The sequence below is a fragment of the Nannospalax galili genome, unplaced genomic scaffold (genome assembly GCF_000622305.1).
Source record: "Nannospalax galili isolate Female #2095 unplaced genomic scaffold, S.galili_v1.0 scaffold1171, whole genome shotgun sequence".
NCBI lineage: Eukaryota > Metazoa > Chordata > Mammalia > Rodentia > Spalacidae > Nannospalax > Nannospalax galili.
Genome location: NW_008328881.1, coordinates 59,527 through 81,437, shown reverse-complemented (window position 1 = coordinate 81,437; position 21,911 = coordinate 59,527). Strand labels below are relative to the sequence as shown.

The 21,911-nt window shown below is 41.6% G+C and overlaps 2 protein-coding genes across 2 annotated transcripts in view; one reads left to right on the top strand and one right to left on the bottom strand.

Moving 5' to 3' along the window:
* The window catches only part of LOC103731411, a 29,319-nt gene extending 22,313 nt beyond the window's left edge, over positions 1-7,006 (bottom strand). The window contains exon 1 of the mRNA XM_008829778.3: positions 6,766-7,006. Within this exon, the coding sequence (XP_008828000.1) occupies positions 6,766-6,862 (97 nt within the window). The 5' untranslated portion in view covers positions 6,863-7,006. The remainder of the gene's footprint in view (positions 1-6,765) is intronic.
* Positions 7,007-7,344: 338 nt separating this feature from the next.
* The window catches only part of Srp54 (signal recognition particle 54), a gene marked incomplete in the record, with an annotated part of 51,730 nt that continues 37,163 nt past the window's right edge, over positions 7,345-21,911 (top strand). Inside the window, 2 exon segments of the mRNA XM_029561870.1 lie at positions 7,345-7,561; positions 20,907-21,134.

Genomic DNA, 21,911 nt, shown 5'->3' with positions numbered 1-21,911 from the left:
GACAGCTGTATTAAACTTCTGCCTCCCAAGGTTCAGGTATCATTGTGCTGTCCCAGGGGAGGAGGAGGAGGAGGAGGAGGAGGAGGAAAGATCTTGCCAGGTGTGGTGGCACACACCTTTAATCCCAGCACTTGGGAGGCAGAGGCAGGCAGATCTCTGTGAGTCCAAGGTCAAGCCTGGTCTACATAGTGAGTGCCAGGCCAGCTGGAGCTACAGGGAGACTCACTCAAAAAGATCCCCAACCTAAAAAAAGAAAGATCCTATCTCAAAACAATAACAAAGAATACATACAGCTCATCAAACTGTCACAGCACTGAATATAACAATAAAAACAAACTTTTTTTTTTGAGACAGGGTCTCACTAATGTAGCACTGGCTGGCCTGAAAGATGCTATGTAGACCTGGCTGGCTTTGAGCTCACCAAAGACCCACCTTCTTCTGCCTCCTTAGTGCTGATGTTAAAAGCGTGTGCCATCTCCCTTGACTGTACAGTTGGTTAATTTGCATTTATTTAATAGTTAGGCTGAACATCTTTGAACATGTATAACAGCTACTTGAGAATAAGTAGTAACAGTACTAGGTTTGGAAAAGAATTAAAGAAGGTGCTAAGCCAGCTGCCTAAGGAGAGTTAAGTTCTTCTCAAATCATGTACGTGTCAGTTGGAAGGGAGGGGAGAAGAGCTGCTCCAAAGTGCAACATTAATTCTTTAGAAGTTTCTACTTGCATTTAATTAAATACATGCTAAAGAAACATGATCAAGCCAGGCATGGTGGTGCAGGCCTTTAATCCCAGCAGAGGCAGGTGAATCTCTGTGAGCTCCAGGCCAGGTTGGGGCTACAGGGAGACCTTGTCTCAAAAAAGATAGGAAAAAAAAAAAAAAAAAGCCAAAAATCCACCACCACCAAAAAAACTACCACAAAAACAACCTTCCTCCCCCCAAACAAGCTAAATAATCAAGGCTGGCACCTATGAATCAAATCCCACTTTTTGGGCTGGTGACATGGCTCAGTGAGTAAAGGCACTTGCTGTAAAATCCTGGCAATTGCCAGAACCCATGTAAAGGTAGGAGAAAACTGAGTCTAAAAATTTGTCCTCTGACCTCCACATGCAGGCCATGACACTCAAATGTGCACATACATCATGTACACACATATACAATAATAAGCAATTAAAAAATTCCCACTTCTCATATGCAGTCAGGTAGTAAGTCCTACCATTTTTTCTTTTGAAGCCTACTTCCTTTTCGTTCTCACTTTGAATATTTCATAGATACAGTCACCACCTCACATCTAGCATACATTAACTAGGAACTAGTTTCTCAGTGTAACATATATCACATGCTTGTCATAAGTCAATCTTTTGCTTAAATTTTACTTTTGTTCCCCTTCCTTACAGTTTTTGGATGATTTTTGTTTTTCAACCTATCAAGCTTTGTTCTATATTTTAAAGGCCATCTGTATCACCAGAGTCTGTCCTAATTTCTTTCAATTTAATTTTGAAATGACAAATAATCATTGTATTTATGGGGTAGACAAACACTTTGTGGAAGAATCAAATCAGACTAGTATATTTTTCTCCTCACATATTTCTTTGTGGTAAGAACATTTAAAAATCTGTTTTTAAGCTGGGTGTGGTAGTGCATGCCTTTATTTAGTCCCAGCAATTGGGAAGCAGAGGCACGTGGATCTCTATGAGTTCAAGGCCAGCCTGGTCTACATAGTGAGTTCTGGGCCAACTGGGGCTACTACAGGGGACCCTGTCTCAAAAAGATTAAAAAAAAAAATCCAAAAAACTACAAAAACCAAAAAGCAACCCCCCCACACTTTTAGTATTTCTGAAATGTACATTATTATTAACTATAGTTAGTGTTCTTCCTGTGAAACTCTGTATGCAGTGACCACCACCCCTTCCTTGTTCGTCCATTCCATACACTCTATGTGTAGTCACTTTCACTCAATTATATACGTCTACAAATCTGACAATTTTCTATTCTGCATGTGAGAGTTAAGATTTTAATGTGTTCTCCAGTTGGTGATGCTATTTTGGGAGGTTGTGGAACCTTGTAGACAAGAGGCTTAGCTGGCAGAGACACAGGAGTGTAGAGACAGAGCTAGAGGGATATACCCAGCTGGTTACAGCCAGAGATCTTGGCTTCCTGGTCGGCCATTGAGATGTGAGCCACCAGCTCCCACTTACCATGCTTTCCTTGTGTCCTTTAAGTTGCCTCTTTTCAGGATTTGGTCCATAGAGATGAGAAAAGTAGCTGACAGTAAGATAATACAGTATTTGCCTTTCTGTGCCTGGCTTATTTAGTCATCTAAGTTGTTACAAATAACAGACTTTTCTTTTTAAAGGCTGAGGCTTAGCTTAATGTATGTGCCTAGCATGTGAGAATTCTGAAGAAACAAGATCTCAGAAGTTCTGCCTGCCTTCGCTGAGAGAGATGCTAAGAGCCAAGCTGTTTTTTTTCAAGGGGTAATTGTAATGTGGCATGGTAAATGCTGTAGTTCTGGATATGGCATGGCATGGCACAGTATTCATGAACTTATACCCAGCTTGGTTACCTGTACAAGACCTGTATAAGATGTCAACATTCCAGAATAGATGGGGAAGGGCTCATGAGGCCCTAGCCTTCCCTGTGGAGTTACAGTTTACTTTCATGACTTTTTTTTCTTGTGATCCACTGAGTTTAATTACAGTCTGTTTACATGAATATGGGTCAGGGCACATTTACAGGCAACTTACTAGTAGCTACACCACTGAAGAAAATGACTCCCCTCCTGCAATATCCATTAACTGTTGAAGATGCAGAAACAGGAGGAACACAAGTTTGAGGCCAGCCTCCTTTACATTGTGAGACTTTGTCACAAACAAACAAAACAAGCTCTATACAACAAAGGAAATAACAGAGTGACATAATGAACAGACTGGTTACACAATAAGAAAAGAAAATCTTTGCCAATTATACCTCAGACAGGGGGATCAATATCAAAATATACTAAGTACTGTAAAAACAAAACACCAAAACCATATCATTCTATCAGTAAAAGGACAGCCTGGTTTACACAGCGAGTTACATAGTGAGACCCTATCTCAAAAAAAAGTAAAAATGTTCAATATCCTCAGTCATCGGGTTAATGCAAATTAAAACTGCTTTGAGAGTCCATCTCACCTATGAAATGACTATCATTAAAACAACAAAGCACATCAAAATTCTGGCCACAACATGGGGAAAAAAGAACTCTTCTATACAATGATGTGAATGTAAACTGGTACAGCTGCTAGGTGAGTCAGTATCAAGGTTCCTCAGAAAAGTACAAAAAGAACTTTCATACAAACTAGCTGTACTCCCCAGTGTATATCCAAAAGACTCTAAGTCAACACACCAGAAATATATGCACATTCATGTTCAGGGTTGCACAAGTCACAATATCTAAGAAATGGAATCAGGGGCTGGAGAGATGGCTCAGCGGATAAGAATACTGACTGTTCTTACAAAAGACCTGGGTTCGAATCCCAGCACCCACATGGCAGCTAACAACTGCCCGTAACTCCAGTTCCAGGGGATCCGGCAGTCTCTCTGTCTTCCATAGGCATTGCACAGCATGGGTTAAAAATAATAAAAATATTAAAAAAAAAAAGAAATGGAATCAGCTTAGGTGCCCATCAACAGATGAATGGGTAAAGAAAATGTGGTACATAGACAATGGAATTTTATTTAGCCCTGCACCAAAAAAGATATTTTGTAAGAATCTAGGTGAAACTGAAGCTTTCATGTTAAGTAAGTAGGCCTCAGAAAAACAAATACTGCATGTTTTCTCTCCTATGGGAAAATCTAAATGAAAATTTATGTGTGTAGGTCATGAATGTGGAAACGGACCACAAGAGGTGAGGTAGAGAATTTGAGGCGGCAATGGAATACTTGTGACATGAAGCAGAAGAGCAAGTGTTGAAATGGTAATTTTTAATCTTCTTTATAGTTTACCACAAAAAATGAATACACTTCTGCTTAGGTTGGTAACATAGCCAAGTGCAAATGGCATGCCTGTAATCCCAGTACTCTGGAAGCAGAGAGAAGTAGGAGGAGCCCCAGTTCAAGCTTAGCTTGGGTTACAGAGTGAGATCTTGTTTCAAAAACCAAACACTCCTTCTTCAAGCTAAATGATCTAATTTCTTAAAATATTCATGTTAATAAACATTTTTCAGAAACTCAAATTATTTTGTAATAAATTACATGAACTTCCTGATGAGAAAGGCATGGTGGTACAGGCCTTTGGAAGGCAGAGGCAGGGGCAGAGGCAAGTAGAACTCTGTGAGATGTGAGATTGAGGCCAGCCTGGTCTATATAGCAAACAAACAAACAAAAAAATAAAGAAAAGAAAGACTGAAAAAGTAATGATGCCAGCAAAATGGCTTAGTAGGTAAAGATGATTGCTGCCAAGTTCAATAACTTGAGTTCAATACCAGGAACCTATGATGGAAGAAAAGAACAAACTCCCACAACTGACTTCCACATGCACACCATGGCATGGGCCCCTTCCTCCCATACACCTACGAAGGAAATAAATGTAAAAAATAAAAATGTACTCTTTAACCTAGTGATATGGGAACTTCCTGTTTATAAAATTAACATCCAGAACAGGCTTTCAAGACAACTTCATTTTGAACAAAGGAATCTCACTGCTTCTAAAATTGGAGATTTCAGGGCTGGAGAGATGGTTGAGTGGTTAAGAGCACTGGTTGTTCTTCCAAAGAATCTGGGTTCAATTCCCAGCACCCACAGTGTGGCTAACAAACCACCTGTAACTCCAGTTCCAGGGGACCTGATGCCCTCTCTGGCCTCAGTGGACACTGCATGACATGGGTACACTTACAAGCATGCAGGCAATACACTCATACACATAAAAAAATAAAACTGGAGATTTCAATTACAAATGATTCCACAAGACTGATTTCTTGAAGGGGAAAGATATTTCAGCAATTGAGTAATTGCCAGAGAGAGGAAGTAGTGCACTGTGCATGTGTCCACAAGTGTGGAGGCCAGAGGATTACCTCAGTGTCCTTCCTCCTCAGGAACCATCCACCTTGTTTTAGAGACAGGGTCTCTCACTGGGACCTGGGGTTCACCAATTAGGTGAAGTTACCTAGCCACTGAGCCCCAGGGATCCCAATGTCTCTGTTTCTCCAGATCTGGACTCCAAGTGCTAGGGTTACATGTGCTGTGCCACTGCCTGGCTTTGTATGCAGTTGATATGGATGGAACTTCGGTCATCATGTTTGTGTGGGTGGCTAGCACTTTACCAACTGAGCTATCACAGATGCACAACACTGCATTTTTGTAGGCACTAATGCTTTTGGAACAAACAACTTTGAAATACTGAGGAATGCAGAAAATCCAGATGGAAGTTGGTGCTGCTATAAACAACTGGGTGATGATGGATAAAACAGGCAAGTTAGGGTTTAAATGAAGTGATGGAAGACAGTATATTTAGTAAATTACTGTCTTGAAATACTCCTGTATGTGTGTAGAACCATGGAGTGGTGTCTCTGGTTTCCTTTACTTTCTAAGATAACTTTAGTTTGGCATCTAATTAAAAATGACCTCTCAAAATATTTAACAATTATTATTAAAATACCTAAAGGTATTGTCTCTAACATCACCAAGAGATTTTTTTTTTTTTTAATAGGTCAAGATTGAAGATCTAAAATTGAAAGTTGTGGCTGAGCATGTAGCTTAGTTGGCAGAGTACTTGCCTAGTATACACCAAGCCCTGGATTTGATGCCTGGCATGGCATAAAGCAGCACTGGGGAAATGGATGCAGAAGGATTGGAAGTTCAAGGTCATCCTCTGCTAAGTTTGAGGTCTGCCTGAGCTACATAAGACTTTGTCTCAAAAATAAAGATACATTGGAGGTCAACAGCAAATAAGAACATTTCAAGCAATGAGTCTTAACGTTTTGCGGTATGGCAGTACAGGCTGGTATAGTTATCAAAAAGGGATTATGATATAAACGCACACACAGTGCTTTTGCTAGGCTTTACTATGCCAGAAAAGAACCATTTTATTCAGTAACTATATCTAATTGCCATATTTCCTCGATTCTAATTTGTGACTTTTCATTTTTACTTTTAAAATTTTATTATTTATGTGTATGAATATATTGTCTTCAGGTATGTAAGTGCACCTGTGTCGCGCAATGCCCGGGGAGTTAAGAGGGCTTCTGAGCCCCTGAAACTGGAGTTTCAGACGGTTGTTAACCGCCAGTGGGTGCTGGGAACCGAACCTGGGTCCTGTACAGGAGCAGACAATGCCCTTAACTAGAGTCATCTCTCCAGCCCCTCACTTTTACTCTTTAACAGCTTAAAAATCAATTTTTCTTCCTTCTCTCCTCCCTGAAAGAATGCTATTTAATAGCCCAATTTACCACATATAAAATAAATGTACTAGCTACAGGCGATTTTTACCTCCAGGCCAACTCTGCATCTCAAAACTTCTCCCGCACAGAGCTTTTACAGGTAGTCCCCGCCTGTGGGAGTGACTGGGAGGGACTAAAGCCTCCTTTAAGGACTTAGTAAAGAGGATCGAGAGGCTGTCTGAAGTCAGAACGGAAATCACCAACGACCTACAGCTGGTCCTCCAGCACTCAATCCTAAAGTGTACTCAGAGGGCCCGGTCTGAGGGGCAGCAGCCAAGGGCTCCCTAGCAACCCCGTGCCTAGCTCCGCCCTGTCTTAGGCCGCCAGCCTATGGCTCGGATAGCTTACGGGTACTTCTCATCCACTGGAGCAGCGCCGGGATTTCCGCTGGAGTCACAGTACCAAGCAGCTGAAGTACCGCTCGCTGAGCTGAGGGAAAGTCCATGGCACACCCGGCAAGCCGCGGAGGCACAGGTTCGCACCACGCACGCGCAGCCACACTCGCGCGCCCGCCGCTCCTCCCTAGCCGCCACCAGAGGCGGAAAGGCCCCTGAGAGGCAGGAAATGCTAAGTCCCGCCCCCTCAGGGAGGCCGCACTCCGGGGTGGGGCGGGGCGGAAGCCCCAAGTCTCGCCCCCTCGCCGGGTCCTCGCACGCGTTCTTCTTGTCTAGTCAATTTTTCCTAAGGTGGCTCTTCGAGTCCTGACTTTTTCCTCGAGGTTGCACCTCGAGAGGGTCTGTTTCATCATTAGCGGTTCTGCCACAGTGACTTATTGGCAGAAAACTAAAGCCAAAGACCAGTCCAGGCAAAGGAACACCGCCACTTTATAGAAATAAACCGTACAAAGGTGGCTTCGTGCCCCGGAAGCGGAAGGTTACCCTCTTTATAAAGGGCTGGACTACGCCAAGTGATGACGTCTCCCCATTGGGCGGAAGGTTCGGTGGCAGTCGTCGGTCTTCCAGCTGGTGGGAGTTGGCTTCACGGTGCAGGGTGTCGGGCCCCTAGTTTATATAGTTGGGAAGCTGGGGTGTGAGGTCGTTCCTGTCCGTGTGCTTCCGGTGTTCCTGGGCTTCCTCCTGCGGCGCGGGGCTTCGTGAAGGACTCCCGGGCCCATAGGGCCACGGCTTTAGCGGTGCTTTTTGCGGTGAGTGTGTGGTTTTCCTGGCTCCACGCTCCGGAGCAGGCCGACCCCTAGTTAGGGGCGAGACGCTAGGGAGGGAGTCCGCCTCCCTTGCCGCCGGCTGTCATCGGCCGGGCGGAGGTCCTCGGACACCATCGCTTGTCCTCCGTCGGAAGTTTTACCAAAAGATGCGCTGTTACCCCTTTGATTCGATTTACCCCGAGCCAAATAAGCTGTAGACTTGACTCTTCCTGTGCAAGAATTTAGATGAGGCTACTTGCTCACAAGTCTTTTGATGCGTACTAGATTTTACTTTTCTATGTTGTTAGTGTTTAACATATTGCTTGGCATGTAGTAGGCGTTAGCCAAATGAGGTATTAGTTCAATAGCAATAGTAAGAGACTGACGATTTTCTTTGTGCCATTTGACACTACTGACCGTACATTTCTTGAAACTTTTGTTGGCTTTACTGATGTCATCCTCATTTGTTTCTTTCATAGGCTTATTTGAACAAAATGTTCCATGGGTTTGTTTTTTGTTTTTGTTTTTGTTTTTAGCTATAGAGGTAAAGAAATGTAGAACGCAAGCCTGAACATGGAGAAAGTAACAGTATAGAAGAGAAAGAAGTCCATAAAAGTTATTATATACAGATGTATAATGGGAAACTAGTTAGGCACAAAGAATCATAAAGCGATACGGGCATAGAAGTTAACGTGTTCCCTAAGAAATGTGCCTGAACAGGTTGCATTCCCAATGTAGCCTCCGTTTCTTCATCTACCTGACAGTCTTATGAGAATAGAAGAGGATTAGATAATGTGTTCAGTACTCTTCCTAGGACAGAGCAGTAGTGGTGTCAAGGAAGAGGGAAGTATTGCCCACAAACCTCTTTACCTCAACTTTTTGCTATGACTGCTTTTTTTTTGTCTTTTTGGGACAGAGTCTTCCTGTAACCACAGCCACCCTGGAACTCATTAGACTAGGGTGGCCTCCATCTGCCTGCTTCTCCCTCTGCCCCACCAGTGCTGGGATTAAAGGCATGATGTCCCACACCTGGCCTGATTAGTATTTTCTAACAGTATAGCGTATCATGCAAAAGAATCTTCAAGTCCTCTTCTCCAAGAGTGGTACTCCTGTAGCTAGCTGTGTGCCAGGAATATATAGTAAGATACTCATACATGATAGCTTTTCTTTCTTTTAAAAATAGATGGTTTTGAAGCTGGGCGTGGTGGTGCACGCCTGTAATCCCAGCACTTGGGAGGCAGAGGCAGGTGGATCTCACAAATCCAGCATTCAAATGGCCACCTGTGATGTCTTCCTAGGCTACATTTCTGGGTCACAGCTTCCAAAAAAAAAAAAAAAAAAAAAAAAAAAAAAGTAGATGGTTTTGTTTTGTTTTGTTTTTCCTATGTGCCTTTGGGGGATGAGAAGATAATTAGTAAAAACTGGTATCCCTTGGATACTTTTAGTCTTGGTTGAGTCTCTCCTTTCATTGGCCCTTTACTTACTGCTGTAATCCATGGTCTTCAGTAGATTCCCCTTGAGAGTTCTTGTCCGCTTGTGTTGCTTCCATGTGTCATCCTTATAAGCCAACCATTTCCAATTTTTTAAGAAATTTATTTTATGTGTATGTGTATGAGTGTATTGCCTGCATGTATGGAAATGTATCCATGTTGTCCAATACCTGCAAAGGTCAGAAGAAGGCATTGGATTCCCCTGGAACTCAAGTTACGGAGGATTATTAACAGCCATATGGATGCTGGGAATCGAACCCAGGTCCTCTGCAAGAGCAGCCAGTGCTCTTAACCACTGTGCTCTCCAACCCCCCAATTTTTTTCTTTAGCCTTCATTTCGTGGATTCTGCACTTTCTCAAGACTCAATAGATCCAAATGCGCGACCTGCCTCACCCTTTTCTACCATGATGTGGCATATATGTGGAACTGTATAAAAGTGGCGATTCTCAAGCCGGGCGTGGTGGCGCAGCCCTTCAATCCCACACTCGGGAGGCAAAGGCAGGTGAATCTTTGTGAGTTCAAGGCCAGCCTGGTCTACAAAGTGAGTTCCAGGCCAGCTTGGACTACAGAATCTAATGTATTGTAAGGTATTTTACATGTGTCTTGATTTTGCCACGACCTGGATATTGAAGCTATCCAAGCTTTTGAAATAAAATTTAACCCCCCCCAAATAAAAAAGACTAAGGCAGGTGTGGTGGCATGTGCCCGCAGTCATAGTACTTTGTAGGCTGAAGTAGGGGAAAGTTCTTGGGCACAAGTTGGAGATCAACCTGGGCCATATAACAGTACTCTAGTCCTAAAACTAACAATGAAGTAATGTAATAAAGTGAGCACTAGGCATCCCACTTAGTAGACCATTACAAGTAAACTTAAGACTCCTCAATCTTTTCTCTATTGACTTCTAACCTTCAAACTAGGTTCCTCTTTTACTTTTCATTTATTGGTTAATGACATTATTAGTTATTTGGCTATTCAAACTGGAGACATTGGAGTCATTTTTGCCTTGTTTATCCTTTTCTTTTTAAAAATTTTGTGTGTATGGGTGTATTGCCTACATGTATATAAGTGCACCCATGTTGTGCAGTGCCTGCAGTCAGGTCAGAAGAGATTGTTGGATCTCCTGGAAGTGGAGTTATGGATGGTTGTTAGCCACCATGTGGGTGCTGGGAATCAAACCTGGGTCCTCTGTAAGAGCATCCAGTGCTCTTAACTACTGAGCCATCTCTCCGGCCCCTGTCCTTTTCTTTTTACAGCCATTTGGCCATTAGGTCCTGTAGATTCCTTCTCACCATTTGCCTTCTTTTTCCCTAGTTGAAGAACACATTTCCCTCTACCAGACTTTGAGTATGGCTCGTATTTGTAGTCTGGGTTTTTGTTTTTTTTTTTTTCCTTTTGATGCATCTGCTACACTGTTTCTAAAGTTGTTTTTATGCTATATATGTGCATATGTGTATGCGTGTATATATATATTTTTTCTTTTTGAGACAGGTGCTCACTGTGTTGCCCAAGTTGACCTTGAACCTTTGCGCTCAAGTGACTCTTCTGCCTTTGCCTCCCAAGTAGTAGGACCTACCATGGTCCTCTGCCTAAAGATATTTAAATTTTTCGGGACAGATTTTCATTATTTTGTTTTGACAGTGCAGTGATTATTAGACCTGACTGCATGTCAGTGTCATCAGTGAAGGTTTTCAAATTCTAAATGGCTGGTTTTACTCTTCTAATTAGGACTTATAAGACTTACTTCTCTAGACCCCCAGTCCCAGGTTATCATCCCTGGGGATTCTGACCTAGCATTTAATCTTTAGCTAACAGTCGTTATTTAAATGTAATTGAAGTAGCTTATTGCTTGAGTGGGTGTCTTCCTCCTACCTCTTCACTTTTGCCCATCAGTGTGCTTTTCAACTTTAAAAAACTATTTCCAAGGGATTTAAAACATTCTTTTTGTTTTCATTTTTTACTCTTGGCAACATTTTCTGAGACATGGTCTCACTGTGTGGCCCTGGCTGACCTGGAAATCCTTATAGGTCAGACTGGCCTTGAACTCACAGAGATTTGCCTGCCTCTGTCTCCCTAATGCTGGAATTAAAGGCCTGTGCTATCAGGCCTAGCTCTTGGCAACATTTTATGTAAAGATTCTTTTTATGACTGATCTGGCAGCCAAGAAATAAGAAATTGTTCCTTATTTTTTTTCTTAGTATTCTTGTTGCTTATAATATATGTTGTATGTGCATGAGAGTGTGTAGATATGCATGCCCATGTGTTTTCATTGAGAAGCCAGAGGTTGAAGTTGGGTGTCTGTCTGACTAACCCCTTGAGACTAGGTTGCTTACTGATCCTGAAGCCTGCCATTTTGGCTAGGTTGACTGGCCAGCTAACTCCTGGGATCTGCTTGTTGTCTCCTCTTAGTGCTGGGACTATAGGCATGTACAGGTTATGGATTTGATGCTGTAGATTTGAACTTAGGTCTTCAAGTGCTCTTACCCATTGAGTCACTTTGTTAACACTCTCAGACTTTTTTTTTTTTAGAGGAAACTTAGATTTATTTTATTTTATATATATGAGTGTTTTGCCTATATGTATGTAAGCATTCCATGTGCCCATGGAGAGCAGAAGAGGGCATCAGATCTTCTAGAACTGGAGTAAAAAGACAGGTGTTAGTCACCATGTGGGTGCTGGGAACTGAACCCAGATCCTTTGGAAAAGCAGTAAGTACTTTTACCCACTGAGTCATCTGTCCAGCCCCTAAACTTAGATTTATTAAGGAAAAGTGAGAAAAATGCCCAAGAATGGGAGGAGTTCCAAGGGAGAAATACTCTACTGTTTAAAGTAGCCTTGCTGTATAGGTTGGCCTCAAACTCATGATCCTTCTGCCTCAGTCTCTTCTAAGTGCTGGGGTTGCAGGTATGTACTACCATGCCTAACGTAATGGAAAATTTGTCTTCCTTTTCTTCTCTTAAGCTATGGGGGCACTGGGGAGATAGCTCAGTTGGTAAAGTGCTTGTTGTGCAATCATGAGGACCTGAGTGCAACCCCTTTTGTAGGTTTTTAAAATTTGTTGGAAAAAATATAGCCAATAACCAAGATTCACAGAATGTTTTGATTATTAAAGTTGTCTAAAGGAACTGGGGAGTTAGCTCAGTCAGTAAAGTGCCTCACAAGCACAGTGATCTGAGTTTGAGTCCTAGAACCCACATACAAAACTGGACAGAGGTTGCACATACTTGTAATCCCAGCATTGGGAATGTGAAGACAGGGAGATCCCTCCACTTCCCAGCCAGCCTAACCTAATCGACCCATTCTAGGCTAATGAGAGATCCTAACCTTATCTCAAAAACTAAGGTGGCCAGGTGAGTTGGTGCATACCATTAATCCCAGCCTATGGTGTTATTTTTAAAAACTCAGATTTTAAAAATTTGATTGTTTTTTGTTGTTTGTTTCTTTTCTTTTCTTTTCTTTTTTTTTTTTTTTTTGAGACAGTGTCTCTCTGTAGCCACAGCTGGCCTGGAACACCCTATATAGACCAGGCTCACCTTGAGCTGGCCTGGAATACCCTATGTAGACCAGGCTCACCTTGATCTCACAGAGATTGGCCTGACTTCACCTCTGGAGTGCTGAGATTAAAGGTGTGATGCCTGATAGATTTTTTTTTGGGGGGGGTCTTTTTGAGGGAGGGTCTCCCTGTAGCCCCAGCTGGCCTGGAACTCACTATGTAGACCAGGTTGGCCTTGAACTCACAGAGACCCACCCGCCTCTACCTTCCAAGTGCTGGGATTAAAGGCATGTGCCACCACACCCAGCTATGCCTGGCATATTTTAAAATTTGAAAAATAGGTATTTTAGCTAGGTGTTGTGGCTTATACCTGTAATTCAGAGGCAGAGACATGAGGATTGTTTCAAGTTCAAGACCATCCTGGCTTACATAGTGAGTTCCTGGCCAGCCAGGACTATACAGTGAGACCATATCTCAGAAAAAATAAAGTAGTTTTAACAAGGAGATAATTGAAGGCTGTAGAGATGGCTCAGCAGTTAAGAGCACTTGCTACTCTTGCAGAGGACCTGGGTTTGGTTCCCAGCACCTACATGGTAGCTAACACCTGCCCATGACTCCAGTTCCAGAGGAGCCTGTGCCTTCTTCTGAACTCCAGGGGGCATTGCCTGCATGTGATACACTTAGGTGCAGGCAAAACACATTAAATAATAAAAATAAGTAAATCAAAGAGATAATTGCTTCTGTTTTTGTGTATATGACATTATTGAATGGAATTTGTGGTGATATGATATGTAATCTGTCTTCTGAAGTTAACAATAGAGCCTTGTCTGTATTAATTGCTGGAGCACATAGGTATTTGACGAATGAATGTATGAATACAAATGACAACTCTGAACCCCTAGTTTATAGACTAATAGCTCTCTGTGTCTCACAAGGAGCACTTTGGAAAATAATTTTCTTCTTGACATAAAATATAAAACTCATTGCCCATTGTGGTGGTACACACCTGTAATCCCAGTATTTTTGAGTTAGAGGCACTTCTTGATCAGGAGTTCAAGGTCATTTTCAGGTACATAATGAGTTCCAGGCCAACCTGAGCTTTATTCAATCCTGTCTCAAAAACCAATCAAGCAAACAAAAGAGAGTCCATGTGTGGTGGTATACATCTCTAGTCACATCTATTTTTGAGGCCGAGGCAAGAGGATTGCTTGAGCCCAGAACTTTGAGGTTAAGTCTCAGCAATATAGCAAGACCTCCCTATCTCAAAACAAAAACAAAAAACCTTCTTAGTCTACTAATAAAAATTTGGAAATTGGAAAAAGATTTCAAAATTGTGAGTTACTCATTGAAGAACAACTAGATCCTTGCAGTTGACACTAAATAATAGATTCTAGAAATGTTACATTCTTTTTAAAATTTTATTGAGATATGATCCTTTTGTATGTATGAGTGATGTATGTTTGTGTTACTGTAAGTGTGTGCAGGGGTGTGAGCATGCATGTGGGGTCCATAGGTTGATGTCAGGTGTCTTCCTGGATTACTCTCCGCCTTACTTTTTGAGATGGACTTGGCTAGGCTGGCCAGCCAGTGAGCTCCAAGGATCTACCTGTCTCCATCCCACCAGTACCGGGATTACAGCCATGTTGAACTTTTAAAACTGTGGGTGCTGGGGATCCAAACTGAACTCCCTATGGCAAACATTTTACTAAAGGAGCCATCTCCCCAGCCTGAAATATGATTCTTATACCACACAGTTCACCTGAATGCTTTTGATGAATCTACAGAATTGTACAGCCACCACCATAATCAATTTTAGAACATTTTAATCACCTTATGGGGGATTGGGAATTTAGCTCAGTGGTAGAGAGAAAATTTGTTTAGCAAGCACAAGACCCTGGGTTTGGTCCTCAGCTGTGTGGGGGGACACGGACCAGCCATATGAAGAAATGCCATACTTACTAGCAGTCACTTCTCATTTTATTTCCCTGATCTCTGACCAACCATTAATCTACTCTGTTTCTATAGATTTGCCTGCTGTGAATGTTTTATATAAATGGAATCATAGTATGTGGTTCTTTGTGACCGACTACTTTCCCAGAACATGTTTTCAAGATTCATAGATGTTGCAGCATGTTCTGTACTTCATCTCTTTTTATTGTCTGTTGATATCCGATGATATGGTTCCACCACATTTACTTAGCCATTCATCAGTTGAGGGATATTTGGGTTTGTATTTTTTGGCTATTTTGAGTAATGCTGCTGTGACTATCCATGTGCAAATTTTTGTTTTGATGTATATTTTGCTTTCTCTTGGATGAATAAGAGTAGAGTTTCTGAGTTATAGTAACTGTTTTCTAAAAGTCTTTGTCACTTTATATTCCTACCAGCAGTGTATGAGGGTTTTGATTTCTTTACATCTTTGCTAATGCTTGTTATTTGACTTTGTTTATAGATATCCTAGTGGGTATAAAGTACTATCTCATAGTGCCGATTTACAGTTCCCTGCTAGGTAATATCGTTTTTGGTATTTATTTTTAAACTGTGTTTAGAAAAAAGTGGATAAATAATAGTTGCAATTCCTTTATATATTTTATAGTCTTCCTTTTGCATTTAAGCATATTTTAGCATTAACAAGCATATTTCACAAAGAATTTCTCTAATTCCTGCTTTCTTCTGCTCTTCCAGTGAATGCACAATCCATAATTCTTTTTAATTTAATTTTTTGTGTGTTTGCGTGTATTGCCTGCATGCATGTAAGTGCAGCTGTGTCCTGCAATGCCCGCAGAGGACAGAAGAGGGTGCCAGATCCCCTGGAACTGGAGTTACAGATGGTTGTTAGCCACCATGTGGGTACTGGGATTTGAACCCAAGTCTTCTGCAAGAACACCCAGTGCTTTTAACTGCTGAGGCATCTCTTCAGCCGCCAATCCATAATTCTTGTGAAAACTTAACAAAAATAAAATCTATAGGCGTATATGTCAAATGGTTACTGGTTGTTACTGGGTTTTGGGAATGAATAGGATTAGGGGAATGATGTTTTCTACATTAAATATAGCTGTAATTCTTGAGTTTTCATAATTAACATCTTTTTTTATTAAATTTTTATTTATTTTTTTTTTATTTTATGTGTATGAGTGCATTGCCTGCATGTATGTGAGTGCACCTATGTCGTGCAATGCCGCGGAGGTCAGAAGAGGGGGCTTCAGATTCCCCTGGAACTGGAGTTAAGGATGGTTTATAATCATAAAACATGATGGTGAATTATTTCCTTGGAACACTAAGTGGATTCAGAATGAAAAAAAAAATCTTAAATTTGAAGGTCATCAAATTTAGTAATGGAAATCAAACAGAATACTAAGAATATTTAGTAGTAGTCATTTAGTCTAATATGCAAAAAGTTAGTCATTGACTAAGACTTAGAAGATTTTTTTGTAGATATTTCATTGATAGAATTTGAAATTGTTACTCATTACATTTTAAAATATCCATATCTTTTTGCAATTTCTAAATTTTAAGTTCTAGCATGAATAATTTTAATTATTTATGTAAAGTAGCTCTTTGAACACTGCACTCCTGTTAAATAACATGAAATGTTAAAAACTCTAGGAGGGCCAGGCATGGTGGTGCACGTCGTTAATCCCAGCACTTGGGAGGCAGAGGCAGGCAGATCTGTGAATTTGAGGCCAGCCTGGTCTACATAGTGAGTGCCAGGACAGCTGGGGCTACAAGGGGACCCTGTCTCAAAAAAGACACACACACACAAAAAAAAGAAAAAAAACTCTAGGAGGTAATTCCTGAGTAACCAGTGGGGAAGGCATTTTGTTTTATTATTTAAAAAATTAATTGATTTTTAAAACAGTTTACTTACACTTTTTATTTTACATGTATGAGTGTTTGCTTGCATGTCTGTAAGCAACCACTTGCATGCAGTGCTGCAGAGGCCAGAAGAGAGTGTTGGATCCCTTGGAACTGGAGTTATAGGCAGTTGGGTGCTGCCATAGTTGTTGCAAGAGCAGCAAGTGCTCTTAGTCACTAAGCCATCTCTCCATTCCCATTTTATTATTATTTTTAAAATGATTTATTTATTTTTATTTGTAGAAGTATTTTGCTTGCCTTTATGTATACTGTTATGTGTGTAGTGTCCACAAAGGCCGGAAGAGAGAGACAGAGTTGCCATGTTGCTACTGGGAATTGAACTCAGGTCCTTTGGAAGAACAGCAAGTGCTCCTAACCCCTGAGCCACCTCTCCAGCCCCCTATTTTATTATATTTAAAGTAAACTTTATAACACTTATTTATTTGCTCTGTGTGTGTGTCTGTGTGTCTCTTGTGTGTGTTTGGTATAGGTCAGAGAACAACTCTCAGGAGTTGATTCTTCTACCATGTGGGTTTTGAACTCAGGACATCAGGCTTGGTGGCAAGTTTCCTCACCCACTGAACCATCCTGCCATCCCAGGAAAGGCATTTTGGGAGAGAATTCAGAAAATTTCCAGCCTACATTCCAGATGGTATAGGAAAAATTAGTTGATATTCAAGAAGGGAAGTTAATAGTATTCTGGGCACTTTCATACAGTCTTGCACAAACTGTTTCATTTAATCCTTACAAACAGCCCTTCAGGGTAGCTTCTTTTTATTTTAGTATTTTTATTTTATGTGTATGCATTTATTGCCTGCATGTAGCTAAGTGCACCCATGTTGTGCAATGCCTGAGGAGGACAAAAGAGGCTGTCGGATCCCCTGGAACTGGAGTTACAGACAGTTGTTAGCTGCCATGTGGGTGCTGGGATTCAAACCTGGGTCTTCTGCAAGAACAACCAGTATTCTTAATCGCTGAGCCGTCTGTCTAGCTCCCTCCCTTTTTAAAAAAAAAAATTATTTTTTTATTTTATGTGTATGAGTGTGTTGCCTGCATGTAGGTAAGTGCACCTGTGTCATGCAATGCCTGCAGAGGACAGAAGAGACTTGTCAGATCCCCTTGAGCTGAAGTTACAGTTGTTAGATGCCATGTGGGTGCTGGGATTCAAACCTGGGTTTTCTGTAAGAACAGCCTGTGTTCTTAACCACTAAGCCATCTCTCTAGCTGTTTTTTGTTTTGTTTTGTTTTTGTCTTTTTGAGACAGGGTCTCCCTGTAGCTTCAACTGGCCTGGAACTCCGTATGTAGACCAGGCTGGCCTTGAATTCACAGAGATCCTCCTGCCTTTGCCTCCCGAGGCTGGAAATAAAGGCATGGGCTGCCACATCCTGCCAGCAGCTTCTTTGGTAATGTAATATGCCGAAAGTTTTTTTTCTTTAATTTACATCAGTTTTATTTAAGAATTTTTGACAGTGACAACTCATAAAAGCATCCAAGCACAAAACTGCAGCAAACAACAATGAATCACTTTTTCTAAGTGAATCAATGTGAAATACACATTCAGTGTCCAGTCACAACCAACTCTTACTGCACTAATGGTCAATGGAATCAAAAAGGAAACCCAATTTTCCCAATCAATGTTGGAAAGGGACAACACTTATTGGACTCTTAGGGAATGCAGAAATGATTCCTGCTACTTCAGTACGCAGAAAGTTGAATATACACATCCATGGAAAAAAAAGACAAAAACTATGTTACTTTTCAAATTGCCCTTTCTTGTTCTCAGTTCTGAATATTATACCCACAAATGTATTTGTGTCCACATATACATGTATACATTATAGGCTAGGATCTGCATATGAGGGAAAACATGCAATTTTTTTTCTTTCTGAGACTGGGAGACCTCACTTGGTAGTATACATTCTATTATAAGTGTAGAAAGCTAGTATGTAAAGAGCTGGGATTTGAAATGAAGTCTCTCAGACTTCGAAGTTCATCTTTTTTTTGAGTACCTCATCCTGCAGCTAGTGAAGTCTGAAACCTGGCCCTTGTGTTCACCTTACTTAGGGTACCCATTGCTCACTGTCCAACTTCTAGTCAGACTCCTAGTCAAAGAACTTGGGCCAAGAGCAGTCCTTAGACATACTGATTGTAATGATACTTATCAGCTCCTTCTGGACATGGCACTTTTTCATGGAGAGTAATGTGCAGCTTTGCTTTCAAAATGATTTCCTCCTTTACAGTATAGCATCAGAATTTGACCTTGGATTTGGCAAATGAATTAAATGACAATGTCAGTTTCTTAGGTAATTGAATATCTTTTGATTTGTCATACTGTCTTCATTAGTTTGTTTTAGTAGCCTTGAGAAACTTGTTATATCTTTTACAACTAGGTCCCTAGTCTTGCTCTTTCCCAGTGGTCTTAAAATACATCATTTCATTCTTTCATGAGGTTCTTTTATTAAGAGCTTTCTGTGTGAGATAGTAGAACAGTGAGCTCACAGGAGAGAGCAAAAAACTAGGTGAAAATCCCTGCCTTTTGCAGCTTGCATTTCAGTCAGAGCTTTAAAGATCCTGCTGAGAGACTGTAAAGCTCCTATTGTAAGAGACCGGAGAGATGTGTCAGCGGTTCAGAGTACTGACTGCTCTTGCAGAAAACCCAAGTTCTGGTCCTAGCACCGTCATGGCTGAAAACAGCCGTCTGTAACTCCAGTTCCAGGGGATCTTGACACCCTCTTCTGGCTTCCACAGACATTGCACAGTACAGGTGCACTTCACTTAGATGCAGGCAAAACATACATACACAGAAATTAAAAATAAAAAGTAAAAAACTTAAAATCCTACAAGTAATATAATAAATCAGATGCTAGTTGATAATAGAACAGTGGGAAAAATAAAGGGAGTAAGGGATGCAATTTTTAAAAAGTGATTAGAGAAGACTTTAAAAAATGGCATCTGGACAAGGTTCTGAAGATAAAATGGAGGGAGTTGTGTTGTTGGCCAGGGCAAGAGCATTGCAGCCTAAGCTAAGGAGAGATATGTGCTAGCAACAGCAAGGGGGGGTCAGTGTGGCTAAAATCAGCTCTATTGCAAGTTCTTTCCTGTTCCACCCATCTCTCCCTTCTCCTTCTCTCCCTTTTTTGTGTGTAGTTGGGGGTGTCTCACTGTATTAGTTACTTTTCTGTTGCTGAGATGGAAACACCATGACCAAGGGAACTTATAAAAGGAAGAGTTTATTTAGCTTACAGTTCCAAAGGGGCAAGAGTCCATCATGGCGGGGAGGCAAGGCAGCAGAGGTGGCTGGAGGAGGAGCAGAAGCAAAGTGCTTACATCTTCACATCTTCAAGCAGGCACAGGAAGCAGAGAGAACTGGAGATCTGGCAAGGCTTAAGAACTCTGTAAGCCTGCTCCCAGTGACGTGCTTCCTCCAGCATGGTCACACCTTCTCAGACCTCCCAAAACAGCACCACCAACTGGGAACAAAATGCCAAAATACTTGGAGCCTATGGGGGACATTCTCATTCAAACCACCACATTCTACTCCCTGGCCCCAATAGGCTCATGCCCATATAAAATTCAAAGCGCATTTAGTTCAATCTTAAAAGTCCCCATAGTCTTTACCAGTCTCAATACTATTCAAAACTCCACAGTCCAAAGTTTCTTCTGAGACTCAGGGCAAGGTCTTAACTGTAAGCTCCTATAAAAATCAAAAGACAAATTACATACTCCCAACATGCAGTGGAACTGAATACACATTCCCATTCCAAAAGGGAGGAATAAAGGCATAGTGAGGAAATACCAGACCAAAACAAGACTGAAAACCTGCAGGGCAAACTGTAACAGTGCCAAAGCTCCTGGGAAGGACCACTCCATATGTTCCAAATTAGCCCAGTTTTATTTAGCTTGCCGGTGACTACGTTCTCTAGGCTGGGATTTAGAGAATGAAGCACTTGCTCAGAGGAAAGTAAAGCTTTTAAAGGCAAAATCCACATCTTGATGAGTAGTTACTCAAAAAGGAGTGTCACATTTGTTCCTGTAGGTGGGCAAGCAAGCAGTTACAGAAGCCAGATAAGTCTTAACTGGAGCCCTACTGGGATTATATGGGTGTGTTCCTCTGAGGTTAGCTCTTCCTACTGCTGGTCCCAGGCCAGGGTAGGGTCTGGGACAGATCTCCAAGATGGTGGTCTTACTTGGGCGTGGTGGTACATGCCTTTAATCCCAGCAGAGGCAGGCAGATCTCTGTGAGTTCAAGACCAGCCTGGTCTGTATAGTGAGTTCCAGGCCATCTGGCACTGCAGGGAGACCTTGTCTCAAAAAGACAGGAAAAAAAAAAAAAAATTGGTGGTCTTACACAAAGTGGAGGAGCTTAGACTATCACAAAACACCAAATCCAGTAGCTCCACATCCAATTCTGGGACTTTACTTCCAAAGGGCTTAGATGGCTCAGCCTCTACAGCTTTGCTGTGTGAAACATATGTCTCTCTCTTGGACTGGTACCACTAACCAGTTTGCAGCTCTCCTTGGCAGATGTCTCACAGCTCTGGCATCACAGAAGTCCTATTGGGGTCTCCACTGCCAACCAGGCTTCACCTTCAGAGCTTCATGCAATGCCATATCAGGACCTTCTTTATGCAGAGACACCCCTGCTGCATGCTGCCTGGCCTTGGTTGCTCTCTGAAACCTCAGAGGAAGAACTGATGACTTCACTCTTGCATCTTTCATGCCTTTAAAGCCAGCACCAGGTGAACAGCATTGCTAAGTTTGGCTGCAAGTTTGAGATGGACCCTGGCCTGTTTAATCCACCTTTCACAAATTGGGGACTTAGCTGGGTGTGGCCTTGCCCTGGAGGCACTCTCTCCATTGTTTAAGTACAAATCTTTAGGCCTCTCCCTAATTGCTTTAATCTCCTTATCAAGGGGATCCTCTCCTTAAGCACATGCTTTGGCTCCAACATTAATCTTACTATTGTTCTTTTTCAATTCAAACTGTACATTCTGTATTTCTTTCTTCCCCATTTACTCCTTTTCACTGTAGAGCTGCATAATATTCATCATTAAAGGCACACAACCATCTATGTTAGACTACCTTGAAATATCCTCTGCCAAAGAAATTAGTTCATTGCCTTTCAACTTAGCCTCAGGCAAGCTTTTTTGGCTGTGGGCAAACTTCAGCCAGACACTCTGCCAAAACATCCCAATTGCTGCTTAAGTCCTCATTTCCCCACTGGAACTACATTGTTCTCAGCACTACTTTTCTTCCAGGCACCTACTAAAATGGCCTCTTAAGCTGTGTTTGCAGCAATCAATTGCTTTTCTAGCCCAAACTTCCAAAGTCTTCCACATTCTTCCAAAAACCCACACGGTCTAGGTTCTTCACAGAAACAGCCAACTCTCTGGTACCAACTTCTGTATTAATTACTTTGCTGTTGCTGCGATAAGACACTGTGAACAAGGCAACTTATAAAATAAGAGTTTGAGCTTATAATTTAGAGGGTTAGAGTCATAATGGTGAGGAAGAAA